Genomic DNA, 19,486 nt, shown 5'->3' on the forward strand with positions numbered 1-19,486 from the left:
GTGCGGCGTAAATCTAAACTCACTCACTCAGTCATTGCCGGGTTCCTGAAGTGACAGTGGGACTTATACGTAATTGAATAGTTTTTAAAACTTATTAACTGTTGAAAGATGTCATATTTTGGATGCTTCCTGGTTAAATTCCCGTCATGCTGTCATCGTTTCAGTTTTAGTCATATTCAAACCGTGAAGCGCGTGACATTTGTTAGAAAGGTCACCTCAGTGACTGGCCTGAATATCTACTTACCTTGTCTATGATAGTCAGTAAGTAAGGGAGGTAGCTGATCGCGAATAGCAGTCCAAACATGTAAGATGAAGAACAGGAAATATAGTTTTAAACATGCCTATATTGATTTTATGAAAATTACTCTATCTTAAATTTAATTTGGTTGCCATTTTAATTAGGAGATGGTAATTTCCTGCATTTCTTGTTACACAGTTTTAAACTCATTGTGTTCAAAAGGGTAGTAGTTGTTGTCGTTCATGAACCGCCTGTGTTGTGGATAGAGCGCCTGTCCACACAGCGGAAGATCGATGATTGCATCCCCGGGTGTATCAAGGGGTGCTAAACATTGGGTCCTGGTGTAACCCTAACTGGTGCGGGCAGCGGGGAGATAAAACAAGGACCATCCAGCTCTGAGTCTGTGTCTGAGTGGGGTATCCATATTAAACTGTCACACACAGTGTGGACATGTGTCTAAGTGAAATATTCAGGATCGCGACGTTGAAGCCATGACACTTCATCTTAACTCGCCTCTTTAGACCTGCTCCTGAACAGATTTATTCGAGTAGGGAATTCAATGACACGCGGAGGCTGTCTTCTTTGCTCCCTGAACTAAAAGACCCAGGAGTTCAATACGAGACGTTTATATTATTAACAGCAGTTGTTTTGAAAAAAATGTTCTGCCGTCTAGTGTCCCCCGTCATGATATTGCAGGAATATTGCGAAAAGCGGCGTTAAACCAAACCCACTCAGTCTTTGCAATGTCAGTCATGGATACGAGTGAGTGAGATGGGTTTTACGCCGCTTTTAGCAATATTCCAGCAATATCACGGCGGGGGTACACCTGAAATGGGAGGATACAGCTTTTTAGAAGGGGTGGAGGGTGGGGCGGGGTTGGAGTTGCGCATACTCTTGGGAAAGGGGGTGGGGGTTCAATGGTCTTTTAATAAATTTTCAGGACATGGGGGTGGGGGGGAGGTTGCACACCCCTGCACTCCTCTCTGGATCCTGGTATGCGGGTGAGTGAGTTGGGCTCTTACGCCGCCTTCAGCAATATTACAACAATATCAACGCTGGTTACACCAGTAATGGGCCTCACACATTGTGTGTCAATAAGCTTGCGGTACTGCAGACTGCTGGATATGTCATTGTAAGCTCACATTTGTATTTCCGCTTCACTTTAGACACTGCATGTCGTGCACGTGAGTAACTCAGCATGAGGACACTGTTGTATGCTGTAACTCGGGGAACGCCAATGTCATCTTCCCGAATCAAGGGAGTTAACTCTAAAGGTTTTCATAATTGCCGAATTTGGCTGGAATTTCGTGGAACTAGCGTCGACACGATCCTAACGCCACCCGTAGCTATGACAGGTTATGTAATGACTTGGTTGTCTGCGGGTCATTGTGACCTGACGGCCTCGTTCGTTCATCGGTGCCCATGATATCAATCCCTTGTGTATCTGATCCAGATTATTTACAAACTTCCGCCATGTGGCTGGAATGTTGCTGTATGTGGCACTGAACAGCGATGAAACGTAGCATCAAGTATTACAAGTTGTTTAGTTGATGTTTTTGTAGACTCATACTTTTCAGGCGACTATTACATTGGTGTAGTGGTTTGCATTCTGGCCTCTCACGCCAAAGGCCCGGGTTCGAATCCCGGTGGAGGCACCAAAATCTGTGACCTGTGTCTCATGCTATGTTGTGTCCCTGGGCAAGGCACTTCGTCCACATATCACTCAGTCCACCCAGCTGTTCAAAATGGGTACCTGAGAAGCGGATGTCCTGACCTATACGGTCGCGCTTAGCGCTTAGTAGCAGCTTTGAAAGTACAATTCCGTCAGGGTAATAATGTAACGCCAGAGAACATCGTCGTGTTGGAATCTAGGCGCAAAAATTAGCATTATTATTATTATTACTTGAATATGTATGTAATCGTTAAGGGTACTTTTGGAGTAGGATATTACATAAAAGTATTATATAGGGTATTACATAATAGCTTTTCAGGAAGCGTGCATGGATGAACAGACTGGAAATATGATTATATCCAGGTATTTACAAACCGTGCAATGTAACCGAGTATAACCCTGCCATTCTGTCGTATCCAGGAGGAGTACCTGGAGGCTGTCAACGAGAAGGAGGTTGCCCAGAAGCAGCTGGAGGGGATCAAGTTCCAGGCGATGACCCTGGAAAAGGAGGTGCAGCAGCTGGAGAAGGATGTGCAGGGAATCAACGGGCTGTACGGCGAGCAGGACGAGTTGCTGGGTGAGTGGGGTGTAGCGGGGTGTAGAGATTCGGCTGTACGGCGAGCAGGACGAGTTGCTGGGTGAGTGGGGCGTAGCGGGGTGTAGAGATTCGGCTATACGGCGAGCAGGACGATTTGCTGGGTGAGTGGGGCGTAGCGGGATGTAGAGATTCGGCTATACGGCGAGCAGGACGAGTTGCTGGGTGAGTGGGGCGTAGCGGGGTGTAGAGATTCGGCTATACAGCGAGCAGGACGATTTGCTGGGTGAGTGGGGCGTAGCGGAGTGTAGAGATTCGGCTATACGGCGAGCAGGACGAGATGCTGGGTGAGTGGGGCGTAGCGGGGTGTAGAGATTCGGTTATACGGCGAGCATGACGAGATGCTGGGTGAGTGGGGCGTAGCGGGGTGTAGCGGGATGTAGAGATTCGGCTATACGGCGAGCAGGACGAGATGCTGGGTAAGAGGGGTGTAGCGGGGTGTAGTGGGGTGTGCAGGGCATCAACGGGCTGTACGGCGAGCAGGACGAGATGCAAGGTGAGTGGGGATGTAGCGGGGTGTAGTGGGGATGTAGCGGGGTGTAGCGGGGTGTAGTTGGGGTGTAGCGGGGTGTAGTGGGGTGTAGCGGTATGTGCAGGGCATCAACGGGCTGTACGGCGAGCAGGACGAGATGCTAGGTGAGTGGGGTCTAGCGGGGTGTAGTGGGGGTGGCGGGGTGTAGTGGTATCAGATATCGGGATGGACGGCGAGTGAGACGAGATGCTGTGTGAAGGGGTGGTATTGGGGGTATAAAGGAGGTGTCGTTCGAGGCGCTGGAAGACGAGGGTGTATAGAGAATGGGATGTACGGCGATTGAGCTGAGGGCGGCGTTCAGAGAATTCTAACATATCGGCGGTTAGGCGACTTTTAAGAGGCCGTTACCCATATACTAAACGTTAACTGTCCGGTCTTTGTTTGTGACTCGTCTATGGTAAAATCAACGTTTAACCATACTTCAATTAATAAGTCTTCTGCATCTAACTTACGTCGCTAATTGTGGTTCCAGAGGAGATGTTTAACGGGGCGTACGGCAGCGACAAGGAGAACGTGCTGGAGAAGGAGGTGGACCAGCTGGACGACCGGACCAGGAGGATCCAAGTGGCGCAGTACAAGTGGAAGAACGGCCAGGTTCTCCTGCAGCACGCCTGCAACCAGATGGCCTTCGCCGTCCGCAGGTGGACAGAGGTGCCCAAGATCCCCGTAAAGTAAGCCACACGCCGTGCAGGGTGGTGTCTGAGTTGACTGGATGCTTAGCTGGGTTCGAATCTTGTCTTTACCTATGATAAATGTGTCGCTGTAGATAGAGGAAGCAGCTGTGTCAGGTGTCCCTTCCTTAAAATAATCTATTACCTGTGTGGGTAAAGAGGATAAAACGATAACTCGGATTCAGTATCCATGTCTGATTGGGCTATAGTATGGCATTTAGCACGGTGAAACTCGGGACCATTACAAACAGTTGGCTGGTTTGTTGTTAAACGCCGCAATATTCCAGCTATATGGTAGCGGTCTGTATATAATCGAGTCTGGACTAGACAATCCAGTGATGTGCGACATGAGCATCGATCTACGCAATTGGGATACGATGACTTGTGTCAAACAAGTCAGCGAGCCTGCCCACCCGATCCCGTTAGTCGCCTCTTACGACAAGCATGGGTTGCTGAAGATCAATTCTAACCCGGTACTGAGAGATACATTTCGACTCCCATCACCTATATCACGCCTCCACGACGGCGTTTAACTCACTCACCTACTCCGTGTGCGACATTTTACTGTTCTCCTCCACAGCGACCAAAACGGCAACAAGAGGAAGTACGACATGGTGACAGAATGCCGGAACAACCTGATCGCCGCCACCCAGAACATCGAGAACGCTCAGCGCTACCTCAGCAACATCAAATTCCCCTACTGCGACCAGGAAGAGATGCAGACGATGAAGCGAGCGACGTGCAACATCTACGTCGACATGATGTCCCACGACCGCCATGAGCATGCGTACCAGTGCTACAGTACGACTCACAAGCGGGCCGCGGCCTTGTTACAGTGGTTTGACAGTGTGAGTAGCTCATAAAAATAGGATGGAATTTCGTATTGGGTAGCAAATGGTGCATAAAATTTTCTTTAATAAATACACATACAAAAATAAATGTGCGTAAATTAAAAGTGACCCGTGAGCGTATACACCGCCGTCGCAACAATGTAGGTCGATAGAATACAAGACAAATCTTATTGATAACAACTGTTTTCTTTGTTTCTGACGACGTTTCTGGGCTAGTTCTTGCCCCTTCAAGTGGATAATGACTAGGGGCTTCAATTCTATCCACCTGAAGAAGGGGCAAGAACTAGCCCAGAAACATCGTCAGAAACAAAGAAGTTGTTATACATACGATATGTCTTGTATTACTACACCAACTTCTAAATGCCTTTGAAGAATTTCAGGTAGATGAAAGGCTGAAACAATGTCAATGCGACTTTTAAATTTACTCACGATTATACTGTGCAGAGTTGCGTCCCCTGTTCATGGTTACTATGACACCGTCGGGTCGATAGAATCGGTGGAGAAAACGTTTTAAGCTATTTTTCATGAAGACGGAGCTCATCGTAAAAATACCACGAATAAGTGATTATGCCATTACGCTCACAACGTTAATATTTCAAGTCGCCGCTGCGTCGCTCGTCTATGTATCTCCTGTGACAGTCATCCAAACTATACAGAAAAAAACAAGACAACCCAACTTATAGTTTTTTAAATGTTTCAGTATAATAATAGCGCACGTTTAATGCGCAATACCTTGTTAATATTCGATGCAGTCCTTGACATTACCGACAACTGGTTCATGTTTCCAGGTCATCAAGAACACAATAAACAGAGATCTTGAAGGCACACGTAAAAACCTGAATGCTAAACGTTCGGAGCTGCGTCGGGAACGTCTTCGACTCATTAAGGAACTGGTTGGCACAGAGATGGGAGACCAGCTGTCCGAGGGAGGTCAGTGTTTGGTCAAACAATCGTCATGAGCATATATAGAACAATATCAATTCAATCTACAGTCTGTACGTGATTCAATGGAATACCTACGTTTGCAACAACTAAAGGTTCTCTATTAACATTTCATTTGATGAAGGAACACTCTCTTCCCCATGCTCCCAATGCTTCTATAAACACGTACGTCAGTGACCCATGTCAGTTTAAAGATCCGTCATATTTCAAGTATTCTGAATCGACCATCGTTAATACTGATACATACGACTGTATGGATGACAACTTCTCGTTTTTATTGCATGTCACTTTTAGCTTGATAACCGTGGTTGTGAAATTAACTGTTGAAATCAACGGTGATTATTGAGATTTGAAAACAACGGTGGTTATTGAGATTTGAAAACAACGGTGATTATTGTGATTTGAAAACAACGGTGGTTATTGAGATTTGAAAACAACGGTGATTATTGTGATTTGAAAACAACGGTGGTTATTGAAATTTGAGAACATTTTGATTCTTACAATGATTTGCCATGCAAAGGCGCCGCGACTTTTCAAAACACAGCCAAAATATTATGTTTAATCTGGCAACAACAATACTGCTAAATGCCAATATATGATTCATTCTTCTGTATGTCCTGTACAATCCCTTTCTAGCAAAAATTAAAAGTTAAAAGTATGAAAAAATATCCTTGCCCAACATGAACGTCTTTCATCCTTTAAATGAAAGCTGAACGTGACGTCACTGAAACAAAAGCAGTTATACCATAGGATGTTATCACTGAACGTAGATCGATGCTCATGCTTGTGGTCACTGGATTGTCTGGTCCAGACTCGATTATTTACAGACTGCGCCATATAGCTGGAATATTGCTGAGTGCGGCGTAAAACTCAACTCACTCACAGCTTCATTATCACTGAATGTTTTCACTTAACACTTATACACAACACCGCGTTACTTTCCCTTCAAAGTCTTGAACACTGGTTCAGGAGAGTGCCAGTATGCATACACATGTCATGTGTTATTGTGTTGTAAATAACTGTAATATAGTTATGCATGCATTATGCATGATGCAGTGCATGACACAATTGTTCACCCTGGCATTATCTGACCCTTCATTACATTTAACGACAGACTTGAAGGAGCTGGAGGGTATGTATAACATAGTACATCACGTTGTCCTCACGAAACAATTGCAAAGAATATATGACATAGTGCATCACGTGCTGAGAATATACTAGTGTTGGGAATTGGTTGAAATCTCACAATTGATGATTGCTTCATTACCAACGAACAATCATCGAAAAAATGGTTAGCGTCATTTTTCAGATTTTCCTATCCAGGTTGTTATTGCAGATATGTATTTATTAACATGATGCAACTTGCTACTTTAAAGTGATGACTAATATATCATGAACATAAACTTCCCGGAGTCTTCAAAAAAATATTCTGTCATGGCTTTTCAGTTAATGAAGTGAGTTTTCTAAGAATTAAACACATTTTCAGGCCCTGACAACTTCTAAGATATGTTCCATTGTCAAGTTTTTAAAAGACTAAAACAGTAGTTCCAAAATCGTTTATGTTCGATTATGAGAAATTGTGATCGATTGCTTGGTCGTTTGGTCACTGCGACCAATCTTCGATTATGTCAATTAATCGGAACACCACTAGAATATACTGCAAAGTGAATCTTCGGGAGAGTTTCGCGATGCATATTTTCTCTGATATATATAATTTTATTATGTTACAGGTGAAATACAAAACACAAATTTAACAACCCCCAGGTACAAGTAGTTCCTGAAGCAAACCGTTTGTTTACCAAATGCCAAAACATTTGTACGCACAAGGCCGTGTCATATATTCTTTGCAATTGTTTATTTCACATGTCGTAAGTCTCCCCGTGCACCTGTTTCTCACATCACATCACCTCTTGTCTCCCTGTACTATATCCACGTCGACGTGCATGTGTCCGTATATCTGAGATGGATCCGGAGGGGTAGGGCTTGCAAAGGGTATCTCCCCCTCCTCTCATCCCAAATTCCCGAGCCTGGCCTCTTCAGACACAGTACTAGAATTGTTGTAGTTCCATGACATGTGCTAAAAATATTTTCACCGGTGATATCCGTGCCCTCATGGAGATATTTCCCTGTTTCCTCTTCACTCTCTCCTCTTACACCTTTGTTCTAATCTTAGTTTTGTCTGCGTCCACTTTCCATGAGAGACGGTGGGGTAGCCTAAAGTACTGTCGGAAATAGAAAAAAACTTTTCACATTTATATCTACAATTTAGGTAGTTAATATGTGAAAGCGTGAAATATCTGTTAAACTAAGTTCGGCCTAACTACAGTCTCAGTGGGAGGGAGATACGAAATGTTAAAGAAGGATTTTACTGAGGAGAGATTAGTGCAGAAATTAGCAATGCGGTTTTTTTTCAGTCTGAAGCGACTTATTTGGAGCAGACCATGGCTTTATGCAAATTAGTGTGCGATGATATTGTATAACAAATGACACTTTTTGAATATCCATTATGAAATTAGACTTAGTTTTATTATAAACTTTAGCAGACGTAAAGGAAAGAGTTCCTTCCGTTCCCCCAACCCTAAACCTAACTCTAAACCTAACCCTCAACCTAATCCTAAATCTAACCCTAACTTAAATTTTGGACTTTTAATCATTTTGTGAGTTCTCTAGTAATTGTTGTGTTGAGTTTTGTTAATAATTCTAGTATATTTATAAATATTATTTGGGATGGGGGAACGGGAGGAACTCTTACCGACGTAAAATATAACAACTTTAATACTGAAACTATTAAGGAGATAGATACCATGGAGTCTCACTTTCACTATAAAAAGAAACAGGTAGGAGGGGTCGTCTCAAAAGCAACACCGAGACGGGTGTTGCTGACAGTAGTTGGGGTCGGGCTTGGGGATAGAGTCATTAGCTACGATTAGATAATCAATAGGGACATATTCAATACACATGAAAACGCATAAAATATATCTGAGATGACCCCTTGTGTCTGTGGGCAGCACGTGCATTTCATGTCAAGCGAGTCGACGGTCCGTCGTCATACCTGGCTGAGCGACCTATTATTATTTTTTTATAATTGCCATTTATAGTCTGATCTATTGTTTTCAGAAGCTATTCGTATTTTTTTCGAAGTTTCACCCGATTTTAAACATGCATTTCTGGATATCCTATTACGCATCCCACTGAACGCCCAGTTAGGCCGAAGTAGGTTATTTCGACATATGCTATTTGCAATGGGGTAAATTTTAGGGATACAGAGTAATAGCCTAAAAACAGTTTTTTTCTATTTCCGACAGCACTATAGTGGTTAAGCGTTCGCTTGTCTAATCGAAGACCCGGGTTCGATTCCCCACATTGGTACAATGTGTGAAGCCCATCTCCGGTGTCCCCCGTCGTGATTTTGCTAAAAGCAGCGTAAAACCATACTCGCGCACGCACTCACTCACTCACTCCACTTTCCACTTAACATGTGGCTTCTACAAAGCCATTTCAAATCATCGATCTATGCATGCATGACTTAACGGACCCAGCTTGGAACAAATGTTGGGATAAATCCAGATTTGGGAAACCGGTTTCTTCTACTCGATGTGTTATGATGTAATTTCAGGAATTAAGAAACCATTAATCAGCTAAACGTTTCACAAAGCGACCGTAGCGCTATGCTATGGCTCGCTATCGTATCCCAATTATGGCGGTGGGGTAGCCTATCGTGGAACGATGCACATGCTGTTGATCACGGGATTGTCTGCCCATTTTGGTGTCCCCGCCAGACTCTGGATTGTTTCAACTTTACAGACCAGTCCGCCATATTGCTGGAATATTGCTGAGTGCGGCGTAAAACAACAAACAGTGAATCAATCCGCTTCAACAACACTAGATCAAGTATCAGTCTCATGTGCCTGTACAAAGTGCAGGGTAAGGTGCTTCCAGTCCACCCTACCCCCTCCAACCACCCCATTGCTAGATATGTCTGTGTTCTTTTCATATCAGATTCTGGAGTATTTGGAATATTGTTTTCCCCCAACAGATGTAGTTTACACTTACATGTTCCCATTCCTGTGATGTTATTGGTAGCACGTGCCCGTGACTATTTACCCGAGAGATATGTTGTCTGTTGTCAGGATGTGTGTCACACTTTAAAAAGCGCACGCGGTACGCAAATATGATAATTTGTTCCCGAGTTACTGAAATTATATGTTAGTTTGGGTCTTATTTCTCTGCTGCAGGCATAGAGATTGGTAGGTACACAGGATGATGTTTGACTGAGTGCTGTTTAACATGCATGTGTGTGTGTTGGTTGAGATGATGATGATGACGATGATGATGATAATGATGATTTGGAGATTTAACATGAGCCTACGGGCCCGCCAGCCATTTAGGGTTTGACCGATAGATATGGCAACCTGAAGGGGACGTTAGGGTTGCGTAATTAAGTTTGCATGAATTTTGAATTTTGAAATTTGCCAGAAACAGTAGAGGGAGCTGAACTACGGGGGTGGGGAGTTGGATTTGTTTTTTTAAGGTCGTTGTTGGACAAATTGGTATTGGTTTGTATTGGGGGTGGGGGCACATCAAATAAAACACCGGGTGCAGGGGGGTCCAAGGGTCGTAATTTATTTCACTGGGGACTTGGGAGAGAGAGAGAGAGAGAGAGAGAGAGAGAGAGAGAGAGAGAGAGAGAGAGAGAGAGTACAGAAGAGAGAGAGAGAGAGAGAGAGAGAGAGAGAGAGAGAGAGAGAGATTTTAAGGTGGGACCTATTTTTGTTCTTGGGAGGTTGGGGGTCATTAGCTTTGTACACAAGTACTGTTGTGTGGGGGGGGGGGGTCATCATTATTGTACGTAAAAATATTAAAAAGTTAGGGGGGCTTGATTTTGTACGTGACATGCAGGGGAGGTCACTTACTTTGTACATAAATTTAGATGATCATTCACATTGTACATTCTACTCCATAAAAAATCATCATCTACCCTCCCCAAGCCATAAATTATGAACGGTCCCTAAATTGTCAATGTCTACGTTTTATCATTTGCTGTCTTTCATATGCATGTGTTTGTGTTTGACTGAGTGCTGTCAACACGTGTCCCTGTTTGTTTGTGAGATGTTTTACATGTCTGTGTTTGTTTGTGAGATGTTTTACATGTCTGTGTTTGACTGAGTACTGTCTAACCCGTGTCCCTGTTTGATTGAGTGCTGTTTTACATGCGTCTGTGGGTAATTGGATGTTGTTTCACATACGTTCTCAATTCATCAGTGCTGTTTGATTATTCCCATGCGTCTGTTTGACTGAATGTTTTTTTCATGTTTCACATACGGCTGTATTTGACCGAGAGCTGTTTGATTGTTCCAATACGTCTGTTGGAAAGCTTTCCCACATAACGGAGTGCTGTTTGACTGTACTAGGGGTGTGAGTGCCGCTTCGCATGGGTCGGAATGAATACGTTTGTTAGGGTGTTGTTCCCATGCTGAAGTTGTATGAAGTTGTATGTATTTGTGAAACACCATCTGATGTCGCGTCCTGACCCTGGTACAGTCTATTCAGTACACGTTTCTCCCACAGATCTGCAGAGTCTGGAGGACGGCCCCGAGCCAGAGCTACAGACAGCCGTCAGTCAGCCTGATGAAGTGGTCGGCGGGGACAAGGTGAGGACCCCAGGCCGCTAGACAAACTGGTGGTCTTATACCCGGACCTATATCTAGGAACACATAGACCAGGGTGACAGGGTGGTCTTATACCCGGACCTATATCTAGAAACACATAGACCAGGGTGACTGGGTTGTCTTATACCCGGACCTATTTGTACAAACCGAAACATAAGTCTTATTAACCAATTCAGACAATGACCTACTTTTCAGCCGATTCGAATTTTCTCATGTGAAAGTGAAAAGAGACACTACAAACAACTATGGTTACACTGAATTCCACTTCCTTGTTTCATAAGAAAATGATATTTACAAATTGATTTTAATTTTAAAGTTTAAAACAATCGTATTTCTATATTTTATTGCGAGGTGTAGGTAGCATGACCTTTAACTAAGACGTATCAGACTGCCCCTGTTTGATGAGGTCGTACAATGATTCACAATTCGTCTGGCTCACTGTTTACACCTGTTAGGTGTTCTTTGCGCTTATTAAATGGATTTTTCTAACGTACAATGTGATTGATAAAATATCAAGTCCGTACCAGACCACCAAACTTTTCCAAAGGACGAGCCTCGTTTTGAGATCTCCACGATTTCAATATTTCCGTTTGTCAGAACACGCTGTACGACAGGGCACGCTGCACGACGTGTTTGCAAGGATTAGAGAAAGAGCGTAGTGTTGCAATATACAAGTGATTAGATGTATCAAATAATACTGATTAATATTTATATATCCATTTGAATGAGTTGGTCTCAAAATTCTGGAATGGTTATTGTACTAAGTTTCGCAATAGGACGGAACCCAGTCAGCAGGAAACGAGACTGCTGTGTAATCAATGTTTTCACTTGATCATATCCTGGAGGACGGGGTGGTCCTATATCCAAGCACATGTAGCCTGTATCGTGGATAGTAGGGTGGACCTATGTCCAGGAACACGTAGACCAGGATGGCAAGGTAGTCTTATACCCGGGCACTTGTAGTCTGTATCTTGGATAATAGGGTGGACCTATACCTAGGAACACATATAGCAGGGGACAGGGTGGTCAAGGTGAGGACACGGGGACACTAGACAACAGGGTGGTCTTATACTCGGGTACTTGTAGTCCGTATCTTGGATAGTAGGGTGGACCTATACCTAGGAACACATATAGCAGGGGACAGGGTGGTCAAGGTGGGGACACTAGACAACAGGGTGGTCTTATACCCGGGTACTTGTAGTCTGTATCTTGCATAGTAGGGTGGACCTTTACCTAGGAACACATATAGCAGGGTGACAGGGTGGTCAATGTGAGGACACGGGGACACTAGACAACAGGGTGGTCTTATACTCGGGTACTGGTAGATTATATCCTGGAGGACGGGTTGGTCCTATATCCGAGCACATGTAGACTGTATCTTGGATGACAGGGTGGTGCTATATCTAGCTATAGGAACACATAGATTGTATTTGGAGGACAGTCTAGTCTTATATCTGAACACATGCAGATAGTATCTTCGAGGACAGATGGTCTTCTATCCGGGAATATGTAAATTGTATCTTGGACAGGGCTTATCTAACAAGTAGAATTACTTGGACAACAGGGGAGTCATATTTTGGGCACGTGTAGGTTATTTCTGATAGGACAAGCATATCTTTATCTGGGCAGATACATACATACACACGCACGCACGCACGCACGCACGCACACACACACACACACACACACATACATACATACATTTGTATAGCGCCGATATCCAGTACAACTGCTCAAAGGCGCTTTGTTTTCCCTCGATCATTGGATGTCCATCACAACGGCACATCGTATTTTGCAATCTCAACTCCCTGGGGACCATACAACTCTTGCTGCCTACTAGGCACATATGGATAAAGTTGTCCTATATCACGCACAGGTAGATCTAATCTAAGGGGAATGGGGTTTCTGTCTGCATATAGAAAAGGGTGATGCTCTACCTGAACACATGTAGATTTATCTCACATGTCTCGATTGGAAGAAACGTGTTTCACATGTCTTGTGTAGATTGAACATTGAAGTCAGGGTGGTTCTATATCTCAGTACATTATATCTAGAGACAACTATAACGATTGCCTTTCTCAGCGACCGTATGTATTCTCGGGTACTAGAGGATCACACATCCTCCAGTGCTTCTCCAGATGTGTCAAATCATCACCAGGTCTTCTGTACCAGCTGTAGCTCGTGTTTCAGGATAACCTTGGTGTTGCGTCTGACCAGGCTCCACCTCCCACCCCTCTGCCACTGAATGAACTCGCCCCTCTTCCATCTGAAGACGAGCTGTTCGGTAAGTACTTCTCCCTCGGGTGAAACGATGTTTGCAATTAAAACTTCCAGATGGCAGAATTTCTGCCAACTCAAATCTGCTTCTATATCAACAGAATAATTAGTATAGGGGCTGTTATCAGTCTCATTAAATCTTTCCCTCCCATAAAATACCTCTAAGGTCTCATCGAGTGAGAGAGTATATTATGCCCTTTTTGGCAAGATTCCATTAATGTCACGCTTGTGACACCAGAAAGAGGGTTCCCACTTTGCACCTTCTAGGGGACCCTAGGTGTGTGGTGCGGAGCAAAAGCTTTAGCCATTAAGCAACCCATGCCCGTGAAGTTCTGAGTAACTCTGAATGAGATCCTGTCAGCGAAACTTTATAACCAGTCAATCAAAATCGAAACTTCGAAATCGTCAGTGCCAGTTAGAGAGGCGACCAGACAAACCTGATTTCTGTTTCTCAAAATGTACTATCGGTATTTCCCGAAAGCAAAATCATGGAACAATGCGTTGTGAAGAGGAACAGGTGGTATGGATTGGCAGCTTCTTGTTGCAAGAGATGTGACATTTAAGTGTAGATGCCAACACTTTTATAAATACACTCAAAGATGCTGGCATCGGTTCCCTACCCTTCACTGTTACAATGTGAAGCCATTTTTGGTGTCCCCCGCTATGATATAGCCAAAAATATTGCTAAAACGGCATAAAATCATACTCATTCATTTTATGTTGACTGTACGTGACTTAACTCTTGCATCTGTTGCCCAGGTAACATCACAGAGCTGAAGAAACAGCACGAGCAGGAGATGAATGAGTTCACTAAGGCTCAACAGACGAACAAAGCCCGGATGGAACAAGGCTTGCAGGAAAAGCTGCAGGCCCGCAGGAGTCGCCGCAGGCGATTGGAGGCCCAGCAGGCGCAAGAACAGCATTAGAAATACTGATAGATGACAAATCATTGACACTTTTGTTGAATCTTGTTTTTGTAGTTCTGTGATAAAGAAGAAACGGGTTGAATCTAAATGCAAGGATAATGTCTAAGGTCTGAATAATTAGAACTAGTACTCCATAACATGTGTCAGTCTAGTTCCTATCTAGGTCAATTGAGCAGATCGATGCTCATGCTGTTGATCACTGGATTGTTGTCAGACTCAGTTATTTACAGACCGCCGCCATATAACTGGAATATTGCTGAGTGCGGCGTAAAACAACAAACCAGCTAAATCAAGAAGTGTATGGTCTACAATAAATACACGCCCTTCTCTACGATCTCACGTTTGACATTTCTGTTAAATCTGGACACAACTGGATACTGCTATCATTAAGAGACGTCTCTGGGGGCATTACCCCATGACGTAATGTCCACACGGGGACCTAGATAGGAGTGAGTGAGTTTAGTTTTACGCCGCACTCAGCAATATTCCAGCTATATGGCGGCGGTCTGTAAATAATCGAGTCTGCACCAGACAATCAAGTGATCAACAACATGAACATCGATCTACACAATTGGGATACGATGACAGATACAGTTCTTGTGATAAACAACTGATTTGCAAAAGTATATAGGTATTGTTCCTTAATTGAGATATATATGGTAGATGTGCATCCATTACACGTACCATAAAGATATGACCAGGTTCGAATCCCGGTTCGACGGGATTATGTTTAGGTTTGTATGCACCAACCCATGGGTTTTATACACACAGACAGTCCTAAGACCCTCATCACTTCGGGCCTTCCTCTCACATTAACTTGACATACCCCGAAATACTGAAACACTTTTTAAAGTGGTTTTAAATCACACGTACCTGTGAATACAGGCATTCAACACTGTGATATCGGTGTTTTCAAATCATGGCCGAATTGCTCCATCTGTGAACCAAAATCAAAAGAGCCAAAAATTTTGATTGCGTATGTCTTGATAATATACTGAAGGAAACAAATAAGGGAACACCACTTCATGGCAGTGTTCCTGTATTTATTCTCAGATTTTCTCCCACAGCGCCACTCAAAGCTGGTGATGAAAACTGGAAAATATTAAATTAGCACTTGAATTTTCATCTGTTCCTTTATTTGTTTCTCTCAGTATATTTCCAGATGTAGCCTTGTGACAGTTGCCCTTGCAGCTTTCTCTTTAAACTTACACCAACTGTACATACACAAGGTTGCTGTTGTACAACATAACCTCAGCTGCAACTGTTGTGGTCAAGGTTGAGGTTTGGGAGTTAGAATCACCTTACTCTTAAAATCGCTTTGTGCAACCGCGCATGTCTATGCATATTCGCCGTTTTTGGCACAGTTTGAAATATCGTTTGATACGATTGCTTTTTAATGATTTCATTTATCGTGTTTTCATATATCAACTGCTTTAATAATTGAGTGTGTTGACCTGACTACTTTAATTTCTAGTTTACCCATGTATACCAATGATGCGTTATTTTACAACACGGGGGTGACACTTGGGGCACAGCCTGAAGAAAACCTAGATGTCTTTTTGGCAGATCATTTGATGTTCTGGGTGTTTGTCGGAGTAACGAAAACATTGAACCATCCAAATAGACGATTTATAAGATAGCATTATGTTTCAGACTGTTGAAAAATAGGTTTTCGGTCACAATTAAACAATGTTGCTACACGTTCATTTTAACAGCATATCTAGACACATAATCTCAATTTACAAAACCCTCTGGTTTTGCAGCAGTGGTTCAGAAATATCCGACTAAAACTCCCAAGATTAATATCGAATGGTCTGTCCTTGATCAGGTTCAGGCTACGTGTCATGTTTACAAGATTTGGCGTTCTATCGTTTTTTATGCATTGTGAAATAGCGGTTACTGCTGGAAAATATATATTAACAACTTCATAAGTCCGTCCATGGATTGGAATAGTATGAATCATGCATTGTTTTTGCGTAAAATTCTATATATTTTGTTGTTTACTTTTTTGTATATCTTTTTATATTGTGTTTGTATCTTGTATCCTGGCTCTGCTAGCTTGAAGTCATTTGTTTAATTGGAATATTGCTCGCTGTGATAACTCATCACCATTCTCTCCGTAACCTGTCCCGCACCTCCAATAATGGGACCTCCCCATTTAGTCCCCCTCCTTCATCCGTCCGATGGGACCAGTGATCTCGATTTTAATCGGTTGTATTTGATGATGATTGATGACAGGGCTGGCCATCAAAATATATTTCAGCGAGATCGATAATCGTTAACTTAATATCGATCGATTATCGATAAATATCGGAGACGTAACGTTGAGCAAAAATACCAAAAAATGTCAGAAAGAAATGAATATATTTCACACCACTGGTGAGTGATGACTTGTTTGTTTATTAACAAAACAGTTTCCTGAGTATAGTTTAGAAGCAGACCACGAATGAAGGCTTAAATCTATATATTGTGTGAGAAAACTGAAACTTTTTTTCTATCAGATAAGTTATTGTACGATATTGTCGATGACACAATTTTCATATCGATAATCGTTTTAAATATTTTTTCCTATCGACGATATTTCCGATAATCGATAATTTAGCCAGCCCTAGTTGATGATCCAATGTCCCACTATCCAGGCTGCAATGAACAGTCGCGTTGGCTGGGAATGACGTTATGCATTGTACAGGGGCGGGATCTATTTAAACCCCGCTCCTTATTCCGTCCATGGTATTTTTATGACTTTTAACAAACCCCAAGTACATGACATAAACTGTGGGATATTTACCATTGCTGTGTATCCGTGAAGATGACCATTTGACTTTCTGGACAATTCGTCATAGTAGATACTGCTGAAAAATTACCTTCTCGTTGTTTACAGAAAACAAGGGTTTATACTCATAGGCCAAATGTAGTGATAACATCAAACTCGGGTAATATGATACACCCGGCTTTATCACCCATGCTGCATATCTTGACCATGCTGAACACCAGTGCTTGTCGCCATCCATTACGGTCACCTTAGCGCTACGATTGACGTAAGTCACGCTAAGTATGGGAGTTACGGTCACCTTAGCTCTACGGCTGTCGTACGTCAGTGTTAAGTATGGGAGTTACGGTCACCTTAGCTCTACGGCAGTCGTACGTCAGTGTCAAGTATGGGAGTTACGGTCACCTTAGATCTTCGGCTGTCGTACGTCAGTGTTAAGTATGGGAGTTACGGTCACCTTAGCTCTACGGCAGTCGTACGTCAGTGTCAAGTATGGGAGTTACGGTCACCTTAGATCTTCGGCTGTCGTACGTCAGTGTTAAGTATGGGAGTTACGGTCACCTTAGCTCTACGGCAGTCGTACGTCAGTGTCAAGTATGGGAGTTACGATCACCTTAGCTCTACGCCTGTCGTACGTCAACGTTAAGTATGTGAGTTACGATTACCTTAGCTCTACGCCTGTCGTACGTCGTTAATTAGCTCTACGATCGGTTTGTGGAACGGGGCCATGTGCCCGCTTGCACAAAGCGATCGTAGCGCTACGGCTGTGTTAAGTCTCTGTTGCAGTATGGGAGTTACGATCATCGTAAGAACGCTTTGTGCAAGTGGGCCCTGGTCTACTCTTATCCTATAAAAGCCGAGAGTCAGGTAGGGCAACATGATATTTTAACATTGTTTGAGGGAAAGACTGCTGGGTCTGCGCCTAATCCGACAGGTTCCAGTATGGGTTCGAATACCTGATTAACTCAATATACTTCTTGGCTTGTCAGTACCATAAATATAATAAAAAGTAAAAGTGGCATTATAAACCATCTCACCCATTACATTCATTGTAATGGCCACAAATCTGTGAGGTCACATATGTGTTCCAAAATATACCTATACCCGAAGAAAAATAAATCCGGAACATAATAAGTAGCACCTTTATTTAATTGGAATGAACCACTGAATTTTAGATTAGCCTACTAAAAAAAAAATTAATTTGTAATCTACTTACTTTACCTATGCATGTTGCCAAATATACACTTACCCGAAAAATAGCTTTTGTGACAAAATTCACACATTTCGTATTTTGAATTTTGGTTTATAATAAATTCTTAATTCTGTGATCTACTGACTTTACAAATATGTTACAAAATATGCATTTACACAAAGAAGATATTTTTTACCGAAATTCTCACCTTCTACATTTGTAAATAACTTTGGAATTGTGGTTTACAATACAGATTGTGATCTGCTGTCTAACATTTATGCTAAATAAATAGAAAAAAAATATTTTGTGACATAATTTCAACCGTTTTATTTGTAAATACATGTATCACACCTGTAAATATTCCGATCTGTCATTCCGTAGTGCAGTCACACCGGTTTGGCGTAACTGAATCCGGTTTAAGTTCATACATTCCAGTTTCGATGGTTTGATTCTATAAGGGGTGGTGTCGTTCCAGTTGTTAGTCCCCTTTTCAGTAAAAGTCATTCTGGTTTAGGTTATGACTGGTTATAATAACTGGAATGTATTGTATGACATCAGTTACAGACGAATTTTGAAGACAGTAACACACTTTGTTATTCCCGGAATTGTTAGGGAAACATGTGAATGTCGAAGGGTAATCTTTTCACCGAAAGCTTTCATGGATGAACAGTGGAGAGAATACTAATAAACAGGTATCTGAGGAAGATGACTTGAATACCTGATATTTTACCAATATTATACACTTTGGAATTTGCTATCAGAGTGGATACCTGTCAGAACGCCAAACTAGAACAGACTGATTTGGTCCAAGCAATGCGTTATTCAGATAAAAACGGACCGATTTTAGAAATCAAAATGGACCAGTGACATGTCAGTTTGGAAATAGAGAGTCGTTTGTTACTTTTGAGATATTTCTTTTTCATTGTTTTAACCGAATCGGCTGTTCGATTTTGGCCCTGGTCTGTTTGATTTGCACTGTGCAAGGAAGTAAATTAAGTTTTCATGGTTGAAGACAAGGCCCGTGTGGCTGTTGCTCTCCGACTAAGTGCGTGTTGACGCCGATATTGTTATTGCCATATGCTACTATTGGAACCGCTGACCTGTGATAAACTTCTGATAAAGATCACCATTGTAATTGTTGAAGTGAATAA

At 42.7% G+C, this 19,486-nt stretch overlaps 1 protein-coding gene across 2 annotated transcripts in view; it reads left to right on the top strand.

Annotated features, from left to right (window-relative positions):
- Nucleotides 1-17,380, top strand: part of LOC124259226 (putative mediator of RNA polymerase II transcription subunit 26) — a 74,552-nt gene extending 57,172 nt beyond the window's left edge. Inside the window, exons 6-13 of one of the 2 annotated variants that reach the window (XM_046693336.1) lie at nucleotides 2,331-2,487; nucleotides 3,510-3,708; nucleotides 4,289-4,556; nucleotides 5,348-5,489; nucleotides 6,616-6,633; nucleotides 11,070-11,152; nucleotides 13,361-13,454; nucleotides 14,207-17,380. In XM_046693336.1, coding sequence (XP_046549292.1) covers nucleotides 2,331-2,487; nucleotides 3,510-3,708; nucleotides 4,289-4,556; nucleotides 5,348-5,489; nucleotides 6,616-6,633; nucleotides 11,070-11,152; nucleotides 13,361-13,454; nucleotides 14,207-14,373 — 1,128 coding nt within the window. In that variant the 3' untranslated portion in view covers nucleotides 14,374-17,380. The remainder of the gene's footprint in view (nucleotides 1-2,330; nucleotides 2,488-3,509; nucleotides 3,709-4,288; nucleotides 4,557-5,347; nucleotides 5,490-6,615; nucleotides 6,634-11,069; nucleotides 11,153-13,360; nucleotides 13,455-14,206) is intronic. The other variant, XM_046693337.1, reaches the window with a different exon arrangement.
- The last annotated feature ends 2,106 nt before the right edge of the window (nucleotides 17,381-19,486 follow it).

This window comes from Haliotis rubra, unplaced genomic scaffold (assembly GCF_003918875.1).
Source record: "Haliotis rubra isolate DU_JTF1 unplaced genomic scaffold, ASM391887v1 Scf714, whole genome shotgun sequence".
NCBI lineage: Eukaryota > Metazoa > Mollusca > Gastropoda > Lepetellida > Haliotidae > Haliotis > Haliotis rubra.